The 24,536-nt window shown below is 38.0% G+C and overlaps 2 protein-coding genes across 3 annotated transcripts in view; one reads left to right on the forward strand and one right to left on the reverse strand.

Moving 5' to 3' along the window:
* lmbr1 (limb development membrane protein 1) overlaps positions 1-13,096 on the reverse strand; it is a 39,238-nt gene extending 26,142 nt beyond the window's left edge. Inside the window, exons 1-5 of the mRNA XM_007555624.2 lie at positions 12,778-13,096; positions 8,684-8,756; positions 7,853-7,892; positions 7,133-7,272; positions 6,463-6,566 (exon numbers count right to left, since the gene is read on the reverse strand). Of these exons, the coding sequence (XP_007555686.1) occupies positions 6,463-6,566; positions 7,133-7,272; positions 7,853-7,892; positions 8,684-8,756; positions 12,778-12,840 (420 nt within the window). The 5' untranslated portion in view covers positions 12,841-13,096. The remainder of the gene's footprint in view (positions 1-6,462; positions 6,567-7,132; positions 7,273-7,852; positions 7,893-8,683; positions 8,757-12,777) is intronic.
* A 1,112-nt stretch (positions 13,097-14,208) lies between these two features.
* nom1 (nucleolar protein with MIF4G domain 1) lies at positions 14,209-23,889 on the forward strand. Of its 2 annotated transcripts, none has more exons than XM_016673205.1 (12): positions 14,209-15,389; positions 15,516-15,628; positions 16,472-16,667; positions 17,458-17,781; positions 17,930-18,040; positions 18,524-18,694; positions 20,015-20,136; positions 20,264-20,396; positions 22,041-22,172; positions 22,262-22,371; positions 22,740-22,946; positions 22,978-23,889. In XM_016673205.1, exons 1-11 carry the CDS (start codon positions 14,457-14,459, stop codon positions 22,915-22,917), a joined length of 2,523 nt encoding a protein of 840 aa, XP_016528691.1. In that variant the 5' UTR covers positions 14,209-14,456; the 3' UTR covers positions 22,918-22,946; positions 22,978-23,889. The 2 variants fall into 2 exon arrangements, with proteins under 2 accessions (XP_016528691.1, XP_016528692.1); XM_016673206.1 differs by having other exon boundaries at positions 14,209-15,209; positions 15,246-15,389; positions 22,740-23,438.
* Positions 23,890-24,536: the final 647 nt, after the last annotated feature.

Consider the following 24,536-nt stretch of genomic DNA (forward strand, 5'->3'; position numbering starts at 1 on the left):
CCAGTGTGGCTAACACAAACACTACAGCTACTTTACAGGTGACTGGACAGGGATACAGCAGAACCGTTTAAAAGCATCAACAATGTTTGCATTTTTTTTTTGTGCAAAAACATTCTGAAATTGGTGACTCTATCCATCTACAGATTTGACTAACAATTTTACTCACTGTCTTGTTCATTAAACTCTTGCATCCTTTGAACATTAGGCGGACATGTTAATCTTGCATCTCACAGCCGCATACAAATACACTCAACACAAGAAAAGGAGAAGAAAAACGACTAACGAGAATAAAGAGAAAAAATAATGAGAGGGAACAACATAGGGAGACTGGAGTCAACGTCTGAGTAAGTCTCATTCCCCAGAGTTGAGAGAGGTGAGAGAGGAATGCTTTCAGGGACCTCAACCACGTCCCACATGTGCACTCTTAAGGATGCATCAGAACACGCAGAACCCACAGGCAGGACATGTGTCCAGTCAAGCACATCAGTCCACCTTAACAAGCTGCCCATGCCACACTGAAGGTATATTCCCTTTAGATACGTCTCTCAATCATTTATAAGGCTCAAATCATTCCACATTCACATCATTTAGGGCAAAGGCAGAGCTCATCACCTCCTTCACTGTCGTCTACAATCTACTGTTTCAGGCATAATTTCATTATTGGAGAGGAATGGCGGCTTTGTTTTGAATCACAAAAGACACAAGGATGAAAATATGGTTTATAAATAGAAGCCGTCCAAAAGAGTCATCATTAATGATCAAAGTTTTAATTGTCAAACGGTGAAGGCTGGGAAAAAAGGGAAAAAAAACCTGTGCCTTGGCATCCAGAGTGCCCGTTGAAAGTTTCTATTCTTGCTATTCTAAATGTGTAACTACCTCTAAATATAGCAGTTCTAAAATATTCAGCATCCCCTGATCCTCACACCGACATCCAGTGAGGGGCTGGTTGCCTGCTGCAGATCTGCTTATACAAGACTGGAGAGATTTCCAAGAAAAGTGGAAAGTATCATAAGACACATGTGACATATTTATTCGTCAAATGATGCCAAACAAAAGTATTCATAATATTTAAACTTTTCTACACTTCATCACATTACAACCGCAAACCCTAGTGAATTTATTTTATTGGAAGTTAGAAGTTAATTGTAAAATCAAATGTAGGAAAAACTACCCATGTTTTTTTTTTTAATTATCCAAAACCAAAAGAATAAATAAGTAAAACTGAAAAATGTGCCATGCTTTTTTTAATCCAGCCCTAAAAATCAGGATCAAAAAGTGAGGAGTATCCTACAATCCTACCAAGGCATGGCGACCCAACTGAACTGTCATGTCAGCTAAGATAGTCTTAATCAGAGAGGAAGCAACGAGGTCCATGACTCATGTGGACTACACAAGTGTTAGCACTGGAGGCCACTTCAAAAAGAAGGCCAACATGCAAAACACTGTGTGTGAGGGAAAACTTGACACTCAGACAATAACCCTAAACATGTTCTGCCAGAGCAAAAGGCCAAGCTTACATCCCACAGAGAAGCGTAAGATGTAAGCGCCAAAAGTCCAAAATCAATGTTGGTAGAAAATGCCAATCTGACTGAAACTGAGTAGTTTTGCAATGGAAAATAGGCAACACTGATTGAGACGCATCCCAAAAAGACTTGCATTTATAAAATCTTCAAAAGGTGCCTGAATGCTTACGTATGCCACTTTCTAATGTTATGCTTGCAACAAAATTTCACTCCTTTAAAATTATGAACTACTTTGTCTTTCTGTATCGAATAAAACCCAATAGGTTCCAATGTGACAAAACATGAAAAGATTAAAAGAGGTACGCAATCTGGAAGGTACTGTACCTGATGAAGTACCATGTCCAGTGAAGACCTAAATAGATGTGAATCATTTTCCCAATTTATAGAATCAATTGAACTGGAAACTGCTAGGTTTAAATTTAGGCTCAGCAGCAGGCTTTATGCCTGGAGCGAATATTTCTAAACGCGAAATAGAGACAAGCTATTTGCAAAGTTCCTACGGCCGCACTAATGAAGAATAAATGAGAGAAAAGTGAGAAAAAGGAAGAGGCTCCAACAGGAGCTTCCTTGTTGCTGCCATCAATTTTGAGCAGGTCAGTAGGTGGTGGCAGAGACTGTTCTGCGCACCATCTCTCTGCTGACTGTCAGGTAAGCGTGCAACAAGGGCCAAGAGTGTAAAAAAGTAAAGGAGGGGGCAGGGCCCATTTCACATCTCAGCAAAAACACTGTTCTGTTTGGTAAAGACGTGCCAGATGCTCTGGGACCTTGTTAGTATATCCTTCAAGCACTCGGCAGCAGCGCAATGACCGTGTCAAAGACAAAAAGCAGAAAAGAAGGACATTCCCCTGTAAACCTGCTCAGTGCACTTCTAAAGACCGTTTATACTTCTTAACGAAGCAACGATGACATCCGAGACTGGAAAATGGTCACCACTGCAGCAAAACGCAGATTTATTTCATTTAACTTTAGTTCACAATCACTTGAATGAAAGAAGCATCCATTCTTTATATCCATAAAGTGTGCTTCTCATAAATGAGAAAATGTTTCCTCAGTTATTTATTTTTACACTCAGCAACACAAGTCATACTTTTCCAACACTGCCCAAATGATTGATATCTTTCTCTGAGCAAAAACAGCTTAGACTTTGGTCAAGAATCAGTTAAGTTTCATTCGCAACGTTTCACTTCAGTTTAGGAAAACTGAGTCATGAAAGGACAGGAAAATCTTGTTTGTCCTTTTTAAAATTCCCCCGCTCGAGCTAATATATTGCTGTGGTAACCAACATTGTAACGGGCAGCTTTAGGGAGACACTATGACCCTAAAGGAAGGTATGTAAACACCACTATATTCTCCGGCTGGGCCTGCCTAGAAAGAAGGCCTGGGAAAAATGTCTGCATGTGCAGGAGATTTGAAATAAATATCCAGGCTCCCATTGTGGAGCGCCAACAAAGAGGAGTATCTTAGTAACACCGAACAGGGTTTGCTCGGCGAGACGTTTTCACCCTCTCCGCCTCCCCCTCCTCCACAATAAACACACTTCTCATCATCGGCGGGTTAGGGCTTAGGATGAGATTGATGAGGAGTTTCTTTAACTACCAGATGAAACCTGTTGGCCCTTCGCTGGGTCAGTCGCAGGGTCAAACTCGTTCCAACTCGTTCCAGGATCAAAAAGATTTCAATACTGGTTGGGACTAAAAGACTATTCAACATATAGCGTGTTGGCAGCTTCAAATAATAATTAGCAGCTGAAACAGATGGGAAAAAATAGAAACCCTTTATACTTCTACACTAAAAATAGATTAAGGTTGTCTTTATCAAAATGCGATTTAACATAAAAATAACTTCAAACTACCTCAGATTCCCTTTAGATGATTGAAGCCACTTAGAAGGCTAGAGAGTACACTTTTATAGTCTTCGGGAGGAAATGCAAATGAATTCAGTAGGTTATTATTGTTCCAACATTATCTAACATTAATGAGGTTCACTATTAAACAAAATCTGTAAGCTGAGCTCCATAAACTCTAATAAGTTACACTAACAGCTAACACCACAACAACCCTGGGCGCCCAAAGTAATATAGGTCTTAAGCAAAAATCTGAGAACACGGCCATAAAGTGGGAGACATTTTACAGCAGCAACTAAAGCTAGATCATAACTTCTGACATCACAACCCTTAGTCGCCCTGATTCATCCACAATTTGGACAATTTGTTAAACTGTTAATCATTCGGGGTGACAGAGGCCCTAAAGAGTTCCGCATAAAAAAAAAAACACGCATTAAAAAAAAGAAAAAACATCCACATTTCCATCCTTATTCCGTTGGCGTCTTTTAGTGCATCGTCAAAAGTAAACACAGCCACATGAAAAGGCTGACTTATAGTGTTAGCGGTGAAATTCATCATTCACTTCATTTCCGCAGGCAAAGAGACCTTGCGGGGCTACACCATAAGCCCAGGAGGTTAAAATGCCACATAAAACCTTATTACATCTTGGTCTAATGCTATTATTGGATGAAAGGATAATATCACATTATAAAAATGGAGATCTGTGTTTTACGTTCTTCTTGCTGTCGGAGACACTATTTCCTTTACAGGCGGCTACGTTTTTTTTTTTTTGGTGGGGAGGTTAGGGGGGTACTTGAGTGTCAGCCCACCCCCTCCCTCTCCAAACACAATATATATCTAAAAGTGAAGCTCAACACTGAACAGTGCTTCCTCTGAACAGATTTATGGAAGCTATGCTGCAGGAATTAATTTTGTTCAAGTCTTATTTGTTTAAAAAAAATTATACAGTACCTTAAACTTTTTCTAAACCACAATTTTCAATACATTGTATTAGGATATACTTTTTGTTTCACGCAGAGGATGTTGTGTTCTGGGTTAGGGGTGGGCATTTATCGCATAGTTTATCATTAACCAATTTAAGTTTCTTATAAGAATTTTGATTTATTGTTGTCACAATAAATTCTAATTAATGACATAAAAAAACTGGTCTGATCCGTATTACCAGAATTTATGTTTTTACTATTATCTCCAATGTTTGTTCATTGAAAGAATCAATACATTTGAAAATCTGATTAAATGCAATTACCATGTGCAGTTTAATGATACAAATCATGATTCTTTATGCGATTACCAATGAGAATGTTTCTATAGGGCAGTATTTGTGTTTGGGGGCCTATAATTGCTTTGACACAGTTGTTGCCATAAAGAAGAAAAATAGTTTTAATCACAAAATATCATGATAAAGCTTTAAATTCCATCTCATCCACTCCTATTCAGGGAATTAGTTTTCCATCCCCTATAGCGTTTTGCATGTTTTGGACTTATCTGGCCAGAGTACTTTCTTCCACTTTGCCCCCAAGGCTCCTCTTATTGGAGCTATGGATCTCTGCAGCTCCTCCAGAGATACCTCTTGGTTGCTTCTCTAAATAACCTTCGTCCTGCTCTGCCCATCAGTTTGGGGGATCAGTTTTAGTCGGTTTGCAGTTGTGCCATGTTCTTCCCAGTTTCAGATAATCAGTTGAGAAATGCCTTGAAAGATGCTTAAAACTCTGACTTTTGCTTTATAACTCTGCCGTTAACATCTCCACAGCTTTATCCCTGAGCTGCCGTTTATGTGTCTTGAAAGCATCATGACGCCGTTTGTTCACTGGTCTCGACTGGATTTTATTAAACCAGTTGATTAGAGATTTCTCTGACTCATTTGCAAAAATAATTTACATAATCTTTCCTTCACTTCCCGATTATGCACAACTTTGTATTGATATCACATCAAAGCCTAAGAAAATACATAGAAGGTGTGGTTGTTATGTAACCAAAGGGTTATTATGACTTTGAAAAGGACTATACTATTATGTTAGACCATTGCAGTATATTACCCAGGTTTTGGAGTAATTTCTTTATAACCAAGATTCTAAAGACAGAATTGGTCCCCTTCATCGCCATGTGCCGAGTTCCAATTGTTCCCCCCAATAAACAAATTAATTCAACTTGTTCAACTTGTGCCCCTCTCAAAAGACTAAAAAACAGAAACTTGTTCAAATTAAAAAGAACAAACAGGAGAATTGTTGTCCTTCCTACACACCAGGACCAGCTGTCTACATAAGAAATCCAATTGAAACAATTAGTGGCCTGCCTGTCCACTACAGTATGGACTGATTTTTATGTGCTTTGGCCAGGAGGGACATAAACCAGAGAGGTTTCAAACTGTGACACAGGATAGAGGCATATTAAAGGCAAATCTTTCCCTTTCCTTTCTGCAAGGCTCTATTGTCCTGTCATGTTGCTGCCACTTTATGGACTTCTGGGACACGAGCACCCAGCCTTTTTTTCTTTCTCCTTGGGGTTCAGGTAATCAATTAAACGAGGAAGTTCGCTGAGCCTTACAACTCGATTATTAGCCTGTGCTTTTGAAGTTTTATTTTCAGGGGGCTGGGGAAGGGGTGACAAGGAATCAGGCTTTAAATCAGTGGGGCCGATGCAGCAGTGTTGAAGCGTTTGCAGCCTATGGCCTTATTGAAAGGGTTTGTCAGGATGTGGCACTGAGCGAAGACCAGATTCAGACTTTCATGCTTAATGAGCTTTTTTTTTTTTTTTGCTGTGGCAGTTACAGTGGCCTGTCTGAGTCAAGCAGAGGGGCACAGGCTACGCACCTGCTGCCACTGGCTGTTCACAGAAAATCTCCTGCACCGTGCTCATACAACTCAATATCAATCAATGAACAGAAAACCCACGGAGAAATACCTTAGAAGTACAATCGTGTTTCTACAAAGTGAAAATGTATAGAATTCTGATTGTCTGAGAATAATCAAGGATGTTCAAATTTGATTTAGATGATAAAGTTCAGAGAAATTCCCAAAGATATTGTGTGGCATCCGTTTTCCAGAACAAGCTTCGAGTGAAACAAATCTAGAATGGAGAATGTGAGATTTCTTGTACCTTTTTCGATCCAGCAAATCCCTCAGACTCCAGAAAGAAATAGGCAAATGGCATCAGGACAAAGAGGCAGAGGTTGGAGAACAGCGACACCAGGTTCCACAGACCTGCAGGAGCCAAGCAAGCTATTAGCAGCACATACAGAGGAGCAATTCCCAGTTTACTACTTTAACTCTTAAAGATGCCACGTGACCCACTTTTGCTGGTTTCCCCTCAATGCTGCTAAAGTAGTTTGCCATAAAACAGGTTTAATCAAACAGCATCAGCTTTTAAATTATGGACTCCGGTGCCACCTAGTGGATTTCAAGTAGCCTAGCAGTTTTTTTTAGTTTTTTTTTTTTTTTAACAACACTGAAGTCTGAAAAATCTTCATTTTTAACCTAGGACCACTGGAGCTGCCTAACAGTTTTTGTTTTTGATATTAACCATGTTATCCATTTCCCCTCCCCAATCATATAAAGTGCAACTCACAATGACATTTGGCAATTCAAAATTCCTACACAAATACACCACAGGGTAGGTATGGCAAAACCTTACTATATTAAAATATGACATGAATTTGTCGGAAGAGTATTTTTATTTGACATAATCATGTGATCATTTAAATAGCAAGAAGTAATAATTATTCTCGTCAGTGAAAGGAACAGATCCATGAACAGTGTAAAGTACTGACCATGAATGAGGGAACCATTAAGCCACTGAATGTAGTAGTTTCTGGGGAAGGAGAGGAGGATCTCGCTGCTAATAATTGAGAAAGGCAGGAGGAAGACGGCACCGCCGGACACAGCCAGCGTGAAGGTGCACAAGTATAATCTGTAAATCAAACCAAGACACACACACACACACACACATATTAAAAACATCCCCAATCCAAGCAAAACTCTTTTACACCTTTACAAATTAGATAAGGCTATGATTTAAAGCTTTGTACTATGACCGTTGTCTTGAGGGGAGATGAATTTGTTCCACCTCTGAGATGTATCACTCTAGAATGTATACAGAACTGATGTGCATTTTGACATTTTTAATAATACTGCAACTTTACTTTCAGCCTTACAAGTTGCATAAAAGTTTAGATTTTTTAAAAGAATCTTAGTTCCTCAGAGCGAAAGTTGAAGCTCGAAAGAAATTAGCTTTTACTTCTTTGTTGAAATAACTGATATTAACTTTTAAAATCACATTCCTACATTTAAAATCACATTCCTACTTTTAAAATCACATTCCTACATCGGAAACCAAATATTTTATTTTCCTTGCAGTTGAAAAATAAATGAGCATCTTGTCTGACAATTTGTTGGTCTGCAGATTAAAGTAATTCTAAAAGTTATAGATGGAAAAACTTAAAATGGCATCATTTTCCAAAGACGAGCGAGATAAAAACAGCATCGCTTACGATATCCTGTTGACAACAGCATCTTCATCCTCGTGATCGTCTGGAAAGTAAACAAAAACACTTCGGTCACAGAGCCAGACATGGTAGACCGGAATGCTAACCGTGTTGGACATCACACACATTTTCAAAATTAAATTGATTTATCTTGAACACCAGAATAAATGACTGAGTTTTAAAGCAAAGGATTAAGCAGGTTGGAACACAAATGCTTGGTTTCATCAGAGCAGAATAAAGTCCCCAAGAATATTTTTGGAATGCGCCTTGATGTGTTTCGAGGAACAGGGACAAGTGATGTAACATTATAAGAATACAGAAGTGTTGTCACATACAACTCAACTAGGATTCGAAGGAAATTCTTGTAGGATTCATGTTTCTGACTTTTCATTTCCTCATTTTTTGAATAACTAAATTTCTTTCATTTTCTTCACCTTTTGTTAGCCATATCCTCAGACTGTTCCTCAGTAGTCACTGACGATTACAGAGAAGGATTTGTCAGCATTAAGAAGGTATTTTATTGTGAACAAATGTCTTTACATTACACGCAGCTAAAGTCCTAAACAATTAAGGGTGGATACTGTTCATGCTCACACAGAGCTAAAGGTGACAACTGGCTCTATAGAAAAGGGTGTGGTCTGTTCTACATACTCCTGGAGTTTTTATATTAATGACCTGGTTTTAATCTGAACACAATGAAGGGTTTTGTGTGAGTGAACAAACGAGTTTGTTCTTAAATCTTAATGGTCCTCAGTGTTCCTGTAGCTAATGCACAGACATTTTTCTGAGCAACAGTCTGATGTGTTGTTACAGAGACCGTACTTTAAATAGACGTACCACTTTTCCTTTTGTATCTGGTTATAATGCAGTAGGAGACGATGTAGAGGACGGCAAACAGGAGGAAGCAAATCTTAAAAATAGGAGAAAAAAAAAACAGATTTAATGATGCAGCACATGATTCACATATATTTTTTTAAGAATGTGGAGATAAACAAAAAGCTTTGTAGATTACAAAGTTTGATGTATAATTAGTCATTTTTGTCTCAAAACAAGAACAGATGCAACCTTTTGACAACTCTGATCAACTTTATGGATCGCACTGCTGCTCTGGGTGTATTTGTAGAGACACACAAGGCTGATGTCTACCTCCCGCAGTCACTGTGGGAGAGGTGGGATAAACCCTGGACTTGTAATCAGTCCATCACAAGGACACACAGGATAAATAACTTTCTGGACCATGGAAGGAAACCAGAGCACCCAAAGAGAACACAAGAATGCATAGAGTGAGCATCCAAGTAAAACCTCAAGCTAGTAGGATCTGAACCAAGGATGTTTTTGCTGTAAGGCAACAGTGCAAACCTCTGCCTCAAAATGTACTGTAAAAAAATGTAGTCTACAAACACATAATATTGTTTGTGCAGTCTGATGCACCGCAGCATGAAATAGCTGTTTATTGCTAGACGTGATAATGTACACTAATTTAATGACATCAATACGGTTAGTCAAGAGATGACTAGTTTGCTTTAAAATACATATCAAACAGAATTACAGATCATTACCTCGTGGAGTTTTAGAGAAAGGAGCAAGTTTCAAACAATCGCCAATAAAACTGCTGATAGAAATGACTCAATATTAGCCAATTATAGGATATTTATTGTAAGTCATTTCATACGACGTTGTTTTTTGGGGTTTTTTCATGGTGTAATATCTTAGATGATATGACGTCAGGCTCAAAACTAACTGGGTAGTTTTACAGAAAGATCATATACCACATTCCTTTTTTCCAACTGGGACACTAATCAGGATGTAACTAATATTAGAAGCTCTCACTTCAGCACTTTCCATGCTGTCAACACTGCACAAATCATTCTGTTTTTCAGACATTACTCAACAAAACCGTATACATTTCAGACACGCGTTACATGCAAGCTTCAGAAAAACAACTTCCCTGCCTCATGCTGTCGTCTTGCAAATGGAGAAAATACTTGTGCATTTAAAGCTAACATGATTTTACCAACACTGGCCAAAGTCAAGAGAAGTCTACCGCAATCCCAGAACAATCCAGAATAACCCAGAACCAGGTGCCGAGTTCTGACAAACCAGCTTACAACAGAAACAGAAAGACAAACTGAAAAATAACAAACAGCTCGTTCTGAGCATATCTGCCAACACATGAATCTTAGTTACACCCTGTTTACTCCTTAGACTAGAGAATTACACACCAAGTCAAAGAAAATGGTATGCAGTATCTTTTTTGCTCTAAGCACAGTACAAAAACCTCTAACCCTTTTCATTGAGAGAATTTTATGCCTGTATAGTACAGAAAGAAAACTGGAAAGGAAATATAGAAAACGTTAAGTCACACATCAAACATTCACAGAAGACTCAGTGCAAAATCAGGTCATTTTGAGCATGGTGTGTTCCCATGCTTGATGCCCACACCAGACATCAATTGTAATTGCCAAGATGTTCAGGGTCAAAGTTGACATTGCAGTCTCCCACAACCTTAGGGATGCACCAAAATGAACATTTAAACCCATATTGACAGCTGACATTTAAATTTGTGCTGCTTCATGGTCACCGTCGCATGCCCAAACAAATACGACACAGTTAACCCTTCGCAAAACACACACAAACGGCAACAAGATGGAAATAAATCATGTTTATTAAGATCAGCCCAGTTTTACTTATGGGACCAATAACAATAAGTTAAAAATTGATAGACATTGGCTAATGTTGACATGTCATACATTCCTACACAATGTACAATTTTATGCAGCTGGCATCATCAAATGTTTGTACAGCTATGCCAGATAATAAACTTATTCATATCATATGGAACAGAACTTTATTTTTTGTTTTTTTAAAAGAGCAGCGTTGTGAGTTAAAATAAAATGTCGCAATAAGCAATAGATCAAATAATCCGTAATAAATGAAAACAAACTCAATCATTTCCATTTGCATGATTTATAGTCGTTCTCTTTTCTCCTCGCTTTCTACCAAAAGCTGGATGACAAGTCTTCAGCCTCTCAACTAGCCCTTTTTTGAAGGACAAATTTGTTTACAGAGACTTTATGATGTATTTTATTTGTTGTCTCTGTTGTTCTGTTTATTTATTTTCGCTATTGAAAATGTCTTCCAGTTGCAGTGTTAAATGCTCATTAGAATTCAAAGTTGATTGATTTTGAGGATGTGTTTTTGCATTATTATCCCATTACCATTACATTACTTGAAAATGGTCTCAAAATAACAATATTTTATAATATAAGAACTTCTGGGACAAATTCATTGTCCAGCAAAGTGTGTTATTGTGACAGGCCTATGCATACACAGAGAATGCTGTCATAATCCAATTTCTCAAAGAAGCTTGACTTATGTGTTCTTGGCAAGGACTAGTTTTACCTTTTTTTTTTTTTTTTAAGAATTATTTAACAGGTCGTACAACAAAAGTTCACCAATTACACATTAATTACATGCATATTTTCTTGTCACAGAGTCATGTTAACCTATTTTAACCCTAACCCTAAATTAGCACAGACAACCTAAAATATGCTTGTGTAAATCCATCCACATACTGAGTCACAGAAACACTACTGCTAACCGATACGCTTCACACCTTGCTGTAAGGTTAGGCATGTTGATATGGGATATTAAGAAGCAGAGACGCTTAGGACAACATGTACAAGCCAACGCTGAACTGTTGAGCCTGCTTGCTTCCGAGACATTTGATAGGTTAAAAAATATTTCTTTTAAAAATGGGATTATGAACTTGCCCATACATGAAATTTCCCAGAGTTTTCTTAATTTGCTCTACTGATGCTCTAAAGAGCTAGAAACAATTCAATTCTAAAAGGTAGATGAGCATGACAATAGGAAAACATGTACTAATGTTGCTGATAATCATTATCCAGAAACTGATTGTTGTATTAATCAACATTTTCCACACAGTTACATTTTATTACATTCATCACTATGGCATTACTACTTTCTCTAAAGTGCACAGCTCTTGACAGTGACCTTATACATTACTGGCATGCAGAATAATGAATGCATGACACTTCCAATACAAGGATGATTACATCTCAACAGTTTCTTATAAGTGTAATATCATAAAAATTAAAACTGTGATTCCAAATGTGATTAAACAAAGTGCAGCTCTAGTAAGAGGCATTATAAAGACAAAAATAAGAATTTTCACCCATCTTCATCCCACTCCAGTACCGTTATGTACAATAATGTAACTTGTATCTTTTTCATTATAACACAACAACAAATTAACTTTTCCACTCCTTGTCCAAAACTACACAAACCTGTAAAAGATTTACGTCATCAGTATTTCTCCAAGAATAGGTTCTCAATGGTCAAATTGTGGACCTAGACACAATCTACAACAATTTGATTTCAACATAAAGATAGCTTGACAGCGTTGCAGCACGAACGTATAGAAAACCACGTGCTTTAAATGACACTAAGAAACCACTGAGAAATAAATTGTGGAATAATTCATTTCTTTTTCGATTTATAAGTGTAAGTTGGCTGGTGAGATTTATAAGCCATGTGTGGTGTTTTCACTAGCACATTTCATTTATTTCCTTTTAGATTTGTTGTGAATTGGTTTCTATCTAACCAAAGGCATGTTTATAAATATTAAAAGTGCTGAAAATAATCCTACGAAATTACCTATTTTGATGTGCTAACTAGCTAGCTGTGGCTAACGTCAACTACCCTGGAGAGATCTCCCGATCCTCACAATGCGGTTTAAATTAAAACTAATGTAGCAAGTGCTAATATTCAAATCCACAACAATGAAGACCGGAGTATCACGTTTTACAATTTCCCCCCAAAAATCAATCTGACCCACTGATAAAGCTAATGCTAGCCTCCAGAGATGTGCTGACAGAGGACGTTAGCCAGCTAGCTCCATTACTTACGATGTACTCTCGAACTTGACTGTGAAAATTCTGCTCTCTGATGGTAACATCGTCTTCTTCCATTCTTCATATTGCAAGTACAAATAGGCTACAGGTTCTCTACATTCTAGCTTGCCTCACTGGCAACAACTGCCACACAACTGCGAATCGCTCTCCACTGGGCGCAAACTGTTTTGGCTGTTTAAGTCAGGCTTCTCCGTGGTAAGTAGAAAAAAAAACTCCCCAAAATAATGGTCGTCATTTCAAAGCGTCAAGCTTTTAAACGGCAAGCATCTTTGGAACGTCATCCCCGCCGCCATATTGGAGAGGGAATTTTTTTTTTAATAAAATACAATTTAGTATATAACATAATAGTATCAACTAAATGAAAATTAATAAGAAAATAGCAATGAGATAAAAAAAAACCTGAACCTTGCAGGAGGTGTCCGTTTTTTAGAGCGTTAAAATTACTTAAATTCCTTATGGCTTTCATTTGTAGTTTCAAATCTGTGATAAATGAATGAAGCACTACTTAATAATTTATTTTATCACCAAAGGCATTTAAAGAGCCAGTTAGAAATTATGAATATATCTAAAAACATGTGGAGGAAATTTTCCACATTTATTAAATATCTAAAAATCAACAGAATATGGAGACAGACATATTGTTATCCATTTTTTTTCTGGTAGGTTGAATTTTTAGTTCTCCATTGGATCATGCGCAACAATCATGTAGCGTCAAATGCAGGTGGTCCTTCAACACTTTTTTGAGTTTAAGGAGTCTCTGGTTAGTTACAAATTTCTGCATCATCAACTGACATCATGTAGTACATAGTTGACAGCAAAGAACATCACACATTCCCACAAACTGGAAATGCAAGAAGCATAAAAAAATCCTATTCAGTGTGCAACTGGTAACATTTAGCCCTCATTTTGGGGTTCCTTGTGGTGTACTACCCTGGGCAAAAAATCAAGGAAGGAATACAAATACAGTTATTAATTACCTTTCTTAGGAAACCACAACCTTGTGATAAATGCTGAATTTGTGGAAATGGTGGTAATGCAGCGCTCATATTCAAGCAAACTTTTAATTATCTGGAGATGAAAAATATTTATCCAGCTCTATATGTATTGAACTTATGATTGTTATGGTAAGTTCCTGTGCGTGCGTGCGTGTGCGTATGCGTGTGTGTGTTTTATATAAACTTGAGTGTGCAGATGTATGTAAACTTCAAGTTTCAGGTGTGTGTGTGTGTGTGTGACGTGTGTGTGTGTGCGTGTGTGTGTTTTATATAAACTTGAGTGTGCAGATGTATGTAAACTTCAAGTTTCAGCTGTCTACCGAAATGAAAAAGAAAATACTGAATGTTACCTAATTTTGTTTAAATAGGTAACATTTTTCTGTTTATGTGACTGATTTACTGGCCAGCGTCTCCCCTCCCAATATGGCGGACGTTCTGACGTCCGCCATTTTTTACTCCAAAGGTGCGACCTGGAAGTAAATAGTCACGTGTCATGTCAACAAACCTGCGCTCATGGAAACACGTGTGGAGTTTCAGGTTTTTATTTGATCAAAAATAGGAAACATATTACTTAGCTACTTATGTTGACTGCAACTATTCGTACGTTAAGTTTTCGTGTCGCCGGTCTGAATTAACTTTGTTAAGCTAACCTTGTTCAGTTCCAGACTGTTTGTAGAAATGAAAGGGGGGAAAAGGAAACAGAACAAGAAGGGAAATGCGGTCTTACAGAAGTACATGTGTGCGGTGGATGAGTTTGTTAAAAATATTAGTGTTCATGAAGAAGCAGACAGAGACCAGAGGCTGCGATCCGTGAAAACCAAAAGCAGAAAGGAGTTACGCAAAGAAAAGAGAAGACTGAAAAAAGCCAAAATGAAAAGTCACTATGAAGGGAAAAAGAGCGTCAGTTTTGCCTCAGATGTTGGGGAAAAGTTGGAAGTCAGATTTGAAAATAAGCACCAGACCCAGAAGAAGAAAACTGATCAAATAAAAAGGGAAGTGACAAAACCCCTTTCAAACAAGCAGCCTGGGGTTCCTAAAGAGAAAACGGAGTCATCTGGACCTAAATCCTCCTCCAAGAAAGGCAAGAAAATTAACAAGCTTCAAGAATCCAGAAAAATGGCACTGCTGGAGGCAAATGAACAAGAGGACAGAGAGATAAAAAAGCTGGAGCGATGTCTTGGATTAAACAAAAGGAAAAACAAGAAAAGTCTCCCTCAGTCTTTTGTGACTGATGGACTGGACTACATCCTTGGAGTCCTCGACTCCAGCTCATCTGGAGCAGGGATATACGACGGTGAGTTTGATGAAGATGAGGATATGGACACTGCAAGAGAGAACTTTGAAAAACTGGATCAGGATGACTCTCTTCTGTCAGATGAAGATGGGGAAGCTGAGGATGACATAGCGAGTGAGGAAAGTGATGATGCTGAAGAGGAAGAGATGGGGAGTGAGGAAGATGAAGAGGAGGAGATGGGGAGTGAGGAAGATGAAGAGGAGGAGATGGGTGACGAGAATGATATGAATGAAAGTGGAGCTGATGCTGCTTCAGGAGCTGAAAGTGAGGAGGAAAGTGACGAAGAAGCTTCCCATCCTGACCAAAGATCGGAAATTGTGAGTGTAGATTTTAACTTGCATCATTTTGTTGCTTGTTTCATAATTAGTTATTGTGTTATGTTTTTATCATTAAAAAAGCTGTGAACTGCATTTTTGCTGAAATTTTTTATTACTTTTTTAAAGGCCACCTCAATAATTGGCAAGTATGTCCCACCTCAGCTGCGAAATATCACAGATGACAAACGCAAAGCTGAGCTTGAAAAGCTGAAAAGGAAAGTGAAAGGCCTGCTGAACAGGTAACACTCTGCTGCAGCAGCACAAATGATTCAGACAGTAAGACATGGAAAATGTAGTTTTGAATATCTAACCTCTCAGGTTCCTCTCATTTTTAGCACCACATTTTCACTTGAACACAAAAACGCTCTGTTAAAGCTTGTGCTTGAACTATTATGTCATATCCTTCTAATTTGCTTTAATTAATGCCTTAAACATGACAAGTGGTAATGATTTGCCTGAATCTCTAATCCTTCAAGTGTCAGGCTAAGAAAATTTCAAGACGTTGTGTTTTTCCCCATAACCCATATATGTGGATTGTAAATTCTTGGGCCATCATTTGAAGGATGCCATGTATTATTTATTTCTGTGATTTTTTTAAGAACAATATCAACTGCATCCCTAACCATACCTTAGCCGATTAAGTTCTGAATTCTTAAACCCTTAAATTCCTTTGAAAGAACAAAAAAGTATATATTCTCCATTGCATATTCATCAATTGGGTTATTATCCAGTTCTAGGAAAGTCAGAATTTTGAAACATTAGTTCTGGTTTACCGTACATTTTATTTCTGTAAGTTGTAGATAACTCACTCAACCTGGATGCCTTGGATAAAAACAAACAATTTCTTAATTATTAACATGTCTTCATTTTTTTCTACAGTTATGTTTTATTAATCCAATCATCAACCGCAGTCCTCACCGCCCTTCAAACATTCATGAATTTTCTCCCTTCACGATTTACATGACGAAATCCTGATGGCGACAACTGATAATAAACCTGCACCCTGTCCTCCTCTCAGTTTCCTAAACTAGAATCGCCATTCTCAGGGATGTGTTTTATTCTCATCAACGTGCCGTTTTCAGGCTGAGCGAGGCCAACATGGCCTCTATCTGTGGTCAGCTGGAGGAGCTGTACATGAGCTGCAGCAGGAAGGACATGAACGACACGCTGACGGACGTTCTGCTGGCAGCCTGCGTCACTCCCACCCTGATGCCCGATAGGCTGCTGATGGAGCACGTGCTGCTTGTCAGCATCCTCCATCACGCTGTGGGGCTGGAGGTGAGGCCCTTCAGTTCTTTGCCTCGAATATTTTAGATTTGAAATGAGAGAGAGGAACACGGACGTCATACAGACTGGCGAATTTCATTTTTCTTTGTGGTATTGCATTTATGTTTATGCCTTTGCTGCAGTTTGTGAGAAGCAGATGCTTTTCTTTTTTCCTCAAAATAAACTTGGAAAATTTGGTAATGGGTTGGGTCAAGTTTCAAAAAGAACCAACTTCCCCAAAAGGTTTAAACTCCGAAGTAAAAACCTTTTTGAAATAACTCAAAAGCAGTGACTATTTCTTCCAGCTATTTAATATATTCATACAGGTTTGATTTTAATTTAGTATTTTGTCATCAATGACTAGGGTAAGGATTTTTAAATCATGGTTTAATTTTCCTTCGGTATTATCCCACAAGTTTCCTCCGTCTGTAACAGGTTGAAATTTATTAAAGGGTTTTCCAGATTTAGGTAAATATGGCATTTGAAAATAAATTTATATTTTCAGATTGTATTCCCAGTCTTAATGTTGGCATGGTAAATATTTCTTATTTTATTTCTTTTTTTTTACTTCCAGTCTGCATTTTCTGGTGTTTTAAAACAAAATATGCACCCATCCACACATGCATCCGTCCATCTTCCTTCCTTTCATCCCTGGGTCCATCCTTTCCATCTGTCAGTTCATTCATCTGTATGCCCATCTCCAAAGAGGACTGAATTCTGACTGTATGGTATTGTCATACCTGGAAAATGGGTATATACTCTCTGACTCCAGCCATTTGCACCGTCTCGTATCCCATCACAGGTCGGAGCCCATTTTCTCGAGACAGTCGTGCGGAGGTTTGACGAGGTCTACAAGAACTCCAGCGAGGACAAAGAGTGCGACAACCTCGTCGCCATCGTCGCTCACCTCTACAACTTCCAGGTGGTGCATTCTGTCCTCATTTTTGACATCCTGAAGCTACTGGTGGGAACTTTCTCAGAGAAGGACATCGAGTTGGTTCTGTTTGTGCTGAGGAACGTCGGCTTTGCCCTGAGGAAGGACGACGCGCTCGCTCTCAAGGAGCTCATCTCTGACGCTCAGCGCAAGGCCAGTGACATTGGAGCAAAGTTCAAGGATCAAACCAGGGTAGGCCGTGCGAAATGATTTACCTTCACACAAAACTCACTTTCACAACATCAGTTTTGCTTAAGTTGATCATTGCATTTTTACATTAATTTTGTTTTTATGTTCTAAACCTAGAAGGCTGCTAAAAGACTCGTTACTTTATCTCCAGGTGCGATTCATGCTGGAAACCATGTTGGCTTTAAAGAACAACGACATGAGGAAGATCCCAGGGTACGATCCGGAGCCTGTGGAGAGACTGAGGAAGCTGCAGAGGACCCTGGTAGGTCGGGCTGACGTCGGTGAATCTGCTGTCAGGTTGGCAGGGTTGTCTTTAGATTTCATTTTTTCCAATTTTTAAAAATATAAACAGAAGTTTAATAGGCATCAACACAAACTGTTGGTATGAAATGGATGGACAGATGAATACACCTGTCAGAGAATGCCCTAGAGAACAAAGTTTGGAAATCTAAACATGTTTCTGTACTCTGTTTTTCCATACTTATCTAGATCTGTAAAATATTTCAGTCTACTTCCTCAGTTTTCCTTAGTGCAATCTTTTTAATTGTTTCACTTGCAGTATTTTATGTTACCAGCAGGTGGCACCAGAGTCCAACTTTCATATTCTCGGTCATCAGTGCTGTTGTTACATTCATCGTGACTTTTTGGAAACTATTAAAATTCCTACCTGTTTTGTGGGATCTTTTTTATTGTAATCCTTTAAGATGAATTTAATGTTACTTGCTGGTGAATGTTTGATCCCCAGATCCGCAGCAGTGCTGCAGGCAGTGACCTGAAACTGAGGGTGTCTCTGGAGAACATCCTGAAAGCGGAGCAGGTGGGCCGCTGGTGGATCGTTGGCTCGTCGTGGAGTGGAGCGCCGATGATCAGCAAGCAGGATGACACAACCTCAAAGCAGCGTGCTGCTGAGGGACAGGTAGATTAACAGAACCATGAAATATTATGTGAATGACGGGAATAACTTAACTCAAATCTATAACAATGTTTTCATATGGTTTCTAGTACCATCTGCTTACTTCCTCTGCATCGCCATTTAACAAACTTCTGAGGCCTTTACAGAACAGTATTGTACTATTTACCGATTAAATCACTCAAGCTACAAAGTACACCTGGATTTTTATTTATTAAAAAAAATTTAATAATGCATATCCTACTCGTTCATCTTTATACAGTTATGTACCACTTTGTTATTGTTTGTAACTTAAGAAGTCTGGTAAAATCCATTAACATTTTGATCGCTATGTGAAGTGATGTGGATAAATTCAAGAGTTGTAAATACTTTTGCTTGGCACGGTAAGGTGATATAACATGTATCAGCTCAGAGTCCAGAAAGTCAACCTAATACTATACATTGGCTTCACGTTCAGTTAAAAATGACCAGATGTTATTCTGAAATTAGAATTGAATAATTAAAATTCTCTACCAGTTCTGTTGTTCCCTGCCCATAATATACCAGTTTAAACCTTATTGTGATGTGGGCACTACTCAAATTCAAAACTTCTTCTCTATGATAGGAATATCCTGAATATCAGAAATCTGAAATCCATATGCCAATACAGCTCAAATGCTCTCAAATTGGATTTGCTGGTAATAATAAGGCACTGTTCTATTTCTTTTTTATTTTCAACAGTAAGTCTAATTGTATCAAATTAGATTGAGGTAGGATTTTTAACATGTAATATTTTATTTAGTCTATTTCTAAAGACATATTTATTTAAAAAAGAATGTTAAGACAGAAAGACAAAAGCCTAGAGAATAGTACAAAACAAAAGTACAAAAATAAAGAGAAGTTGTTGGTAAATGCCTAGAAATTCCTTTATAGTTACTAAAAATATGTGTATTTCTTATGATTATGATGAGGCTTTTTAATTGGAAAATTTAGGTGGAAGAAGTTCCTTTTTTACTGTACATTCTGTTTTAATATTATTGAACATTTTTGCTAAGTATAAAAAGAAACAATAAATCTTCCCATTCTTGCAAATATATAAAAATAACAAACCAGCCAGAGGTGGAAATCCTAATTAAATGTGTTCTATCACAGACCTACACAAACGTAACAGTTTACTCGGTGCAATTCAATATAATAAAATTTTACATTTGCATTTGAGAAGGATGCCAAACACTGTTGAGCTGGACCTCATGTTTACAATCCTGTGTTGAAGCCAAACACATAAACAAACCCAAACATACAATGCTAATTTCTTTTCTCCCTTTTACTGTTTTCCATCTCCTTCAGTTCAGCCAGAAAGTGTTAGAGCTGGCCAGGAAGCAGAGGATGAACACTGAGGTCAGGAGAAACATCTTCTGTGTCCTTATGACCAGCGAGGACTACCTGGATGCTTTCGAGAAGTTGTTGAGGTTTGTTTTGGCCCACATAATTGTCCTTTCATTGGGTTCAATTCTCCAAAAGAATCATAATTTACTATTTTCAGTAGTTTGTCTCACTTCATGCTAGAACTCTTTGTGTTTTTTTTTCTTGGTGAAGAATGGGTCTGAAGGACAAGCAGGAGAGAGAGATCGTCCATGTTCTGATGGACTGCTGCCTGCAGGAGAAAACCTTCAACGCATTTTACGCCGTCCTAGGAGAGAAATTCTGCTCCCAAGATCGACGCTTCCAGGTACAAATAATGCAAACCCCGTAATCCATGTTAGATGCACAGTTATGCATTATATAACAGTTTGAGACACTATTTTTTTTACAGTTTAAACTGTATCAGATGAAGTAATGTACACATTGAAAAAAAATGGTAGTTAGACATTAATTAACTGGAACTCTGCATTAAAATTGTATTTTATTTGTAAAATAATATTCTTAATAAATTATTTTGTTTTCTAATTACAATGACTATTTAGTTAATTACCTTGTGGGTAGATTTGAATGTATGAAAAGTGATCTATAAATAATTAGTTACACATATAAATGACCACCCAGTGTGCGTTGGTGTGCGATTTAATTGCGGCCTTCAGTTCACCTCGGCAGTGTGGGAGACCCTCACACCTCTCGCTCCTGATTTGAGTGCAAACATTGGGGCTGCGAGATCACCTGCACTACTGCCGTGGTAGCCAGCAGCTCATATCAGAGACCAGTGGCCATTGTCCTGATCAAAGAGCTTTAACTGGAGCTGCTGGGACTGTTTGCTCTTCACATGTAAGCTGGATGGAGATGCAGTCACTTACTGCTTGTGAGAGTTAACCTTTTGCCTCAAATGACTTGCAAATAAACTGAGGGAAGTTGTTCGATGTTTGGCACGCCAATAAAGAATTCAGCATAAATCATGGAAGATATGTTCTTGGATACAAAATGAAGACCTTGCATGGGGTGCCCCCAGGGACATAAATCAGGATGAACTTCCATATATACATAAGAAATTAAACTTTGTGTTTTTTAAGTAACATTTCTGAAGACATTTCATTAAAAGAGAAATGAACATTAGAGAAAATGTCAAGGAGAAACAGACAACATTGTAGTAGTTCTTTTTCATTTTCTTGCAATTTTTAAAATGTTGTCTTTATTGTTTCCCTTCTTTCTGGACTCAGTTTGATTCTGACTATTGAGTTTCAGTTTATTTAGTCCTGGTAATCAAATATTTTACTGGAATTTGAAGGTAAATAATGGCAAAACCTCTAAAAAGTAATGTGTAACAATTTTATTGTGTATTATTTTCTGAACTTTTTAAATTCCATCCTGCTTCAGTTTCTTGTGGTTCTGATCACTGTCAGGTCTTGTGAAAGTTGAGAAATTACCACCTTCCGATTAAGCAAAAAAAACCCAAAAAACTCTAAATTACTGGTAAATAATATTGACTGAGTCACCAAAAGGTGCAGGCAGTATAGTGTGAGCAGATTATAGAAAGTTACAAGTGTCAAAGCAGGTACGAGACTTTCCCCAGTATTGTAGAAATTGACCGTTGGCCAGTAGAAACCAAACTATGCATATGACTCTTTTCATAGTCAGAAAAGTTTGTACAAAACCACTAAATCTGTTTTTGGAGCCCAAATGTTTTGCAAGAGGCCCAAAGCAGTTGCAACATTTGCTTATACCTCAAACTGCTTTGTGAATTTCCTAGCAAACCATATTTGTCTGGAAAACGTCAGGGCAGTAATGAAAGAGCATCCAGTATGTTGATTTAAAAGATTAAGACAAGTCTGGCTTTTAAAAAGCAAATTGTAAAGTAACAAAGGGATGACTTTATGTGCAGACTGCCCCTCCCCCTCCTTTACTGGATTGTCCTTGTACTAAACAGGAACTGTTACTTTCCTAGATGACGTTCCAGTTCTGCTTATGGGACAAGTTCAAAGAGCTGTCAAACCTTCCCAGCTGTGCATTTACCAATCTGGTCCAGTTGGTGACTCACTTTCTTCGGAAGAAATGCCTCTCACTCTCCATCCTCAAAGTGAGTCATTCATTTTGTGCCACTATGTCCTGTCATAAATCGAGTAAGACATATCTTGTGTGCTTATTTCCCTTTCTTTGCGTCATTAGGTGATAGAGTTTGGGGAATTAGATAAGTCCAAGGTCCGTTTCTTACGTCAGGTCCTGACGAAACTACTGAAAGAAACTGAGCCAGAGGAGATAGCCAGCATATTTGGGAGGTGAGGTTCTTTCTTTTCCAGACTTGTATCAAATAAGCAGTAAACGTTTAAGTTGTTACAGGTTACAAAATTACAGTATGCCACACTTAATAGATTTTTATTCATTTATTTATTTGACCTTATTTTATTTTATTTACTTTTTGAAACTATGCTATGTTTTGTGTTGGTGTATCACATCAAATTTCAGTAAGATCTATTGAATGTTTGGTTTGTATCATGATAAAATGTTTCTAATGTTCTTTGTAGTGATACAAAAAAAAAAAAATCAAATGACCCCCACCTGAAAGGTCATGTAAAATAACTGTTAATTACACTTTGACATTTTTGTAAAGTCTGATAAGAAATATCTCGTTTCTCCATCTCACCAGGATTTCAGGAATTGCTAAACTGGGATTGCTGCGAGACGGCTTGAAGCTTTTCATCAGTCACTTCCTCCTGAAGAACTCCCAGTCTCAGGGACCGGCTGAGCATGCCGCGTTGCTGCGGGAGCGTGCTCAGGTCGCCACCAAGGCTATGGAAACTAAAGACACCAAGCTCAAACTGTAAAACAGACCCAAAGTTTGTGGCATTAAAAGCTTGTTGGGCTGAAATAAATCCACAAAGAAACACCTAAAATCACTCAATGTTGAAATACAGGGCTGAAAGCCACCTTTGGTGATCTACGACAACCAACTAAAACATTTTGCATTCTCTGATTTGTGTATGTAAGAACAAAAATGTTTTGTTTCCATCTGCAACATACACAAACAGAGTCTATCTTTGTAAATTTGTTTAGCCCTCCGACACTCTGGAGGAGCGCAGCAGATGTCACGGTCAGACAGCAGGTAAACAGTTGGGGGAGGGGTGTCCCGTCAGACCATCAATTCCCAAAACCACACACACACAAAAAAAACCTGAAAAGCTTCTGGGGTCCAACTGACCCCATCTCTTAAGACCGCGGGAGGGTTAAAAAGAAGCATAATAGTTTTTCTCCAATTAACTTTTTGTGAAAATCATATTATACAGGTACTGTACGATCAGAGTTTGACTTTTTTGTGTGTATTATTTTTATTCCTAGCAAAAAAAAACATTTTTACATTTAAAACTCAACTGAACCTTAACTGTGTGCTTTGTAGACTTTTTCCCCTTTCCTGTGTGTTTTGACCTGAACATTAAGAGGTTGTGGCGTTGCTCTTCAGTGTTTACACGCCCTGATAAATTGACTCGGGGACGCTGAATATGGCCTGTCCTGTTCGTCTGCTGACACCAGTATATTTCCCACATGGTTTGCATAGCAGAGTCATTCTGTTACATTTGATACTTGCTCCTATAAATTAGCTCTGTTGATGCCTGTATTATTCTAAAGGCGTAGAGCGGGCAGCTTGGGGGTCAGCATCAGGCCAGGTCAACCAGATCAAGTGTTTGTCAGTTCATGAAGTAGACTGCTGCTGATAGGAGGTCGAACTTTTTCCCATTTAAAGCCAAACATTCAGTGATGTACACAATGTTAAAAAAATATATATTAAAAGGTAAAATATTTACACCCTTTCAAATTTTTTTATTGTGATGTGGTTAAAGGACATTAAAACTATTATTTTGAAAGTTCTTCACAAATAAAGAAGAATTTATAGTTTTCAGACCAGATTTATTTTGGTACCCCTAATTTAAACAAACATACAACAGTTGACTTAAGAAGTCACAAAATTACTGCAAAGAATTTTGCTCTAAATAATCCTGGACACATCTTTCCTACTGTAAAGCACAGTGGTGGCACCATCATGTTGTGAGGATGGGTGTTTTTCGGCATTGAAGTCAAAGCTGGTACATGTTAATGGAAAATACAGTTAAATCCCTCAAGAAATCCTACAGAAAACTTGAAGCACAAACATATTTATATAATTTAAAAAATGTTTTCTCCTTCTTCTTCACAATTATCCCCAAAATTGTGTCAATGAATAAAATACATCAAAGTTGTTATACTGTGACAAAATTCAAGTTTAGGGGTAATGAAGACAGTAGTGTATGCATCAATGTTTAGTGCAATTATTTTTTTGAGCACAATTTTAGAGAAGCACTGTTAAAAATAGATCTGTAAGCTCACTACAGCTTGATTTTTACCTGCTGACCCTAAGTTGAACTTTAAGTTAGCCTGCTAAAGCAAACAGCTACAGATAGCCAACAGATTA

Source organism: Poecilia formosa, unplaced genomic scaffold (assembly GCF_000485575.1).
Source record: "Poecilia formosa unplaced genomic scaffold, Poecilia_formosa-5.1.2 Scaffold71, whole genome shotgun sequence".
Lineage (NCBI taxonomy): Eukaryota > Metazoa > Chordata > Actinopteri > Cyprinodontiformes > Poeciliidae > Poecilia > Poecilia formosa.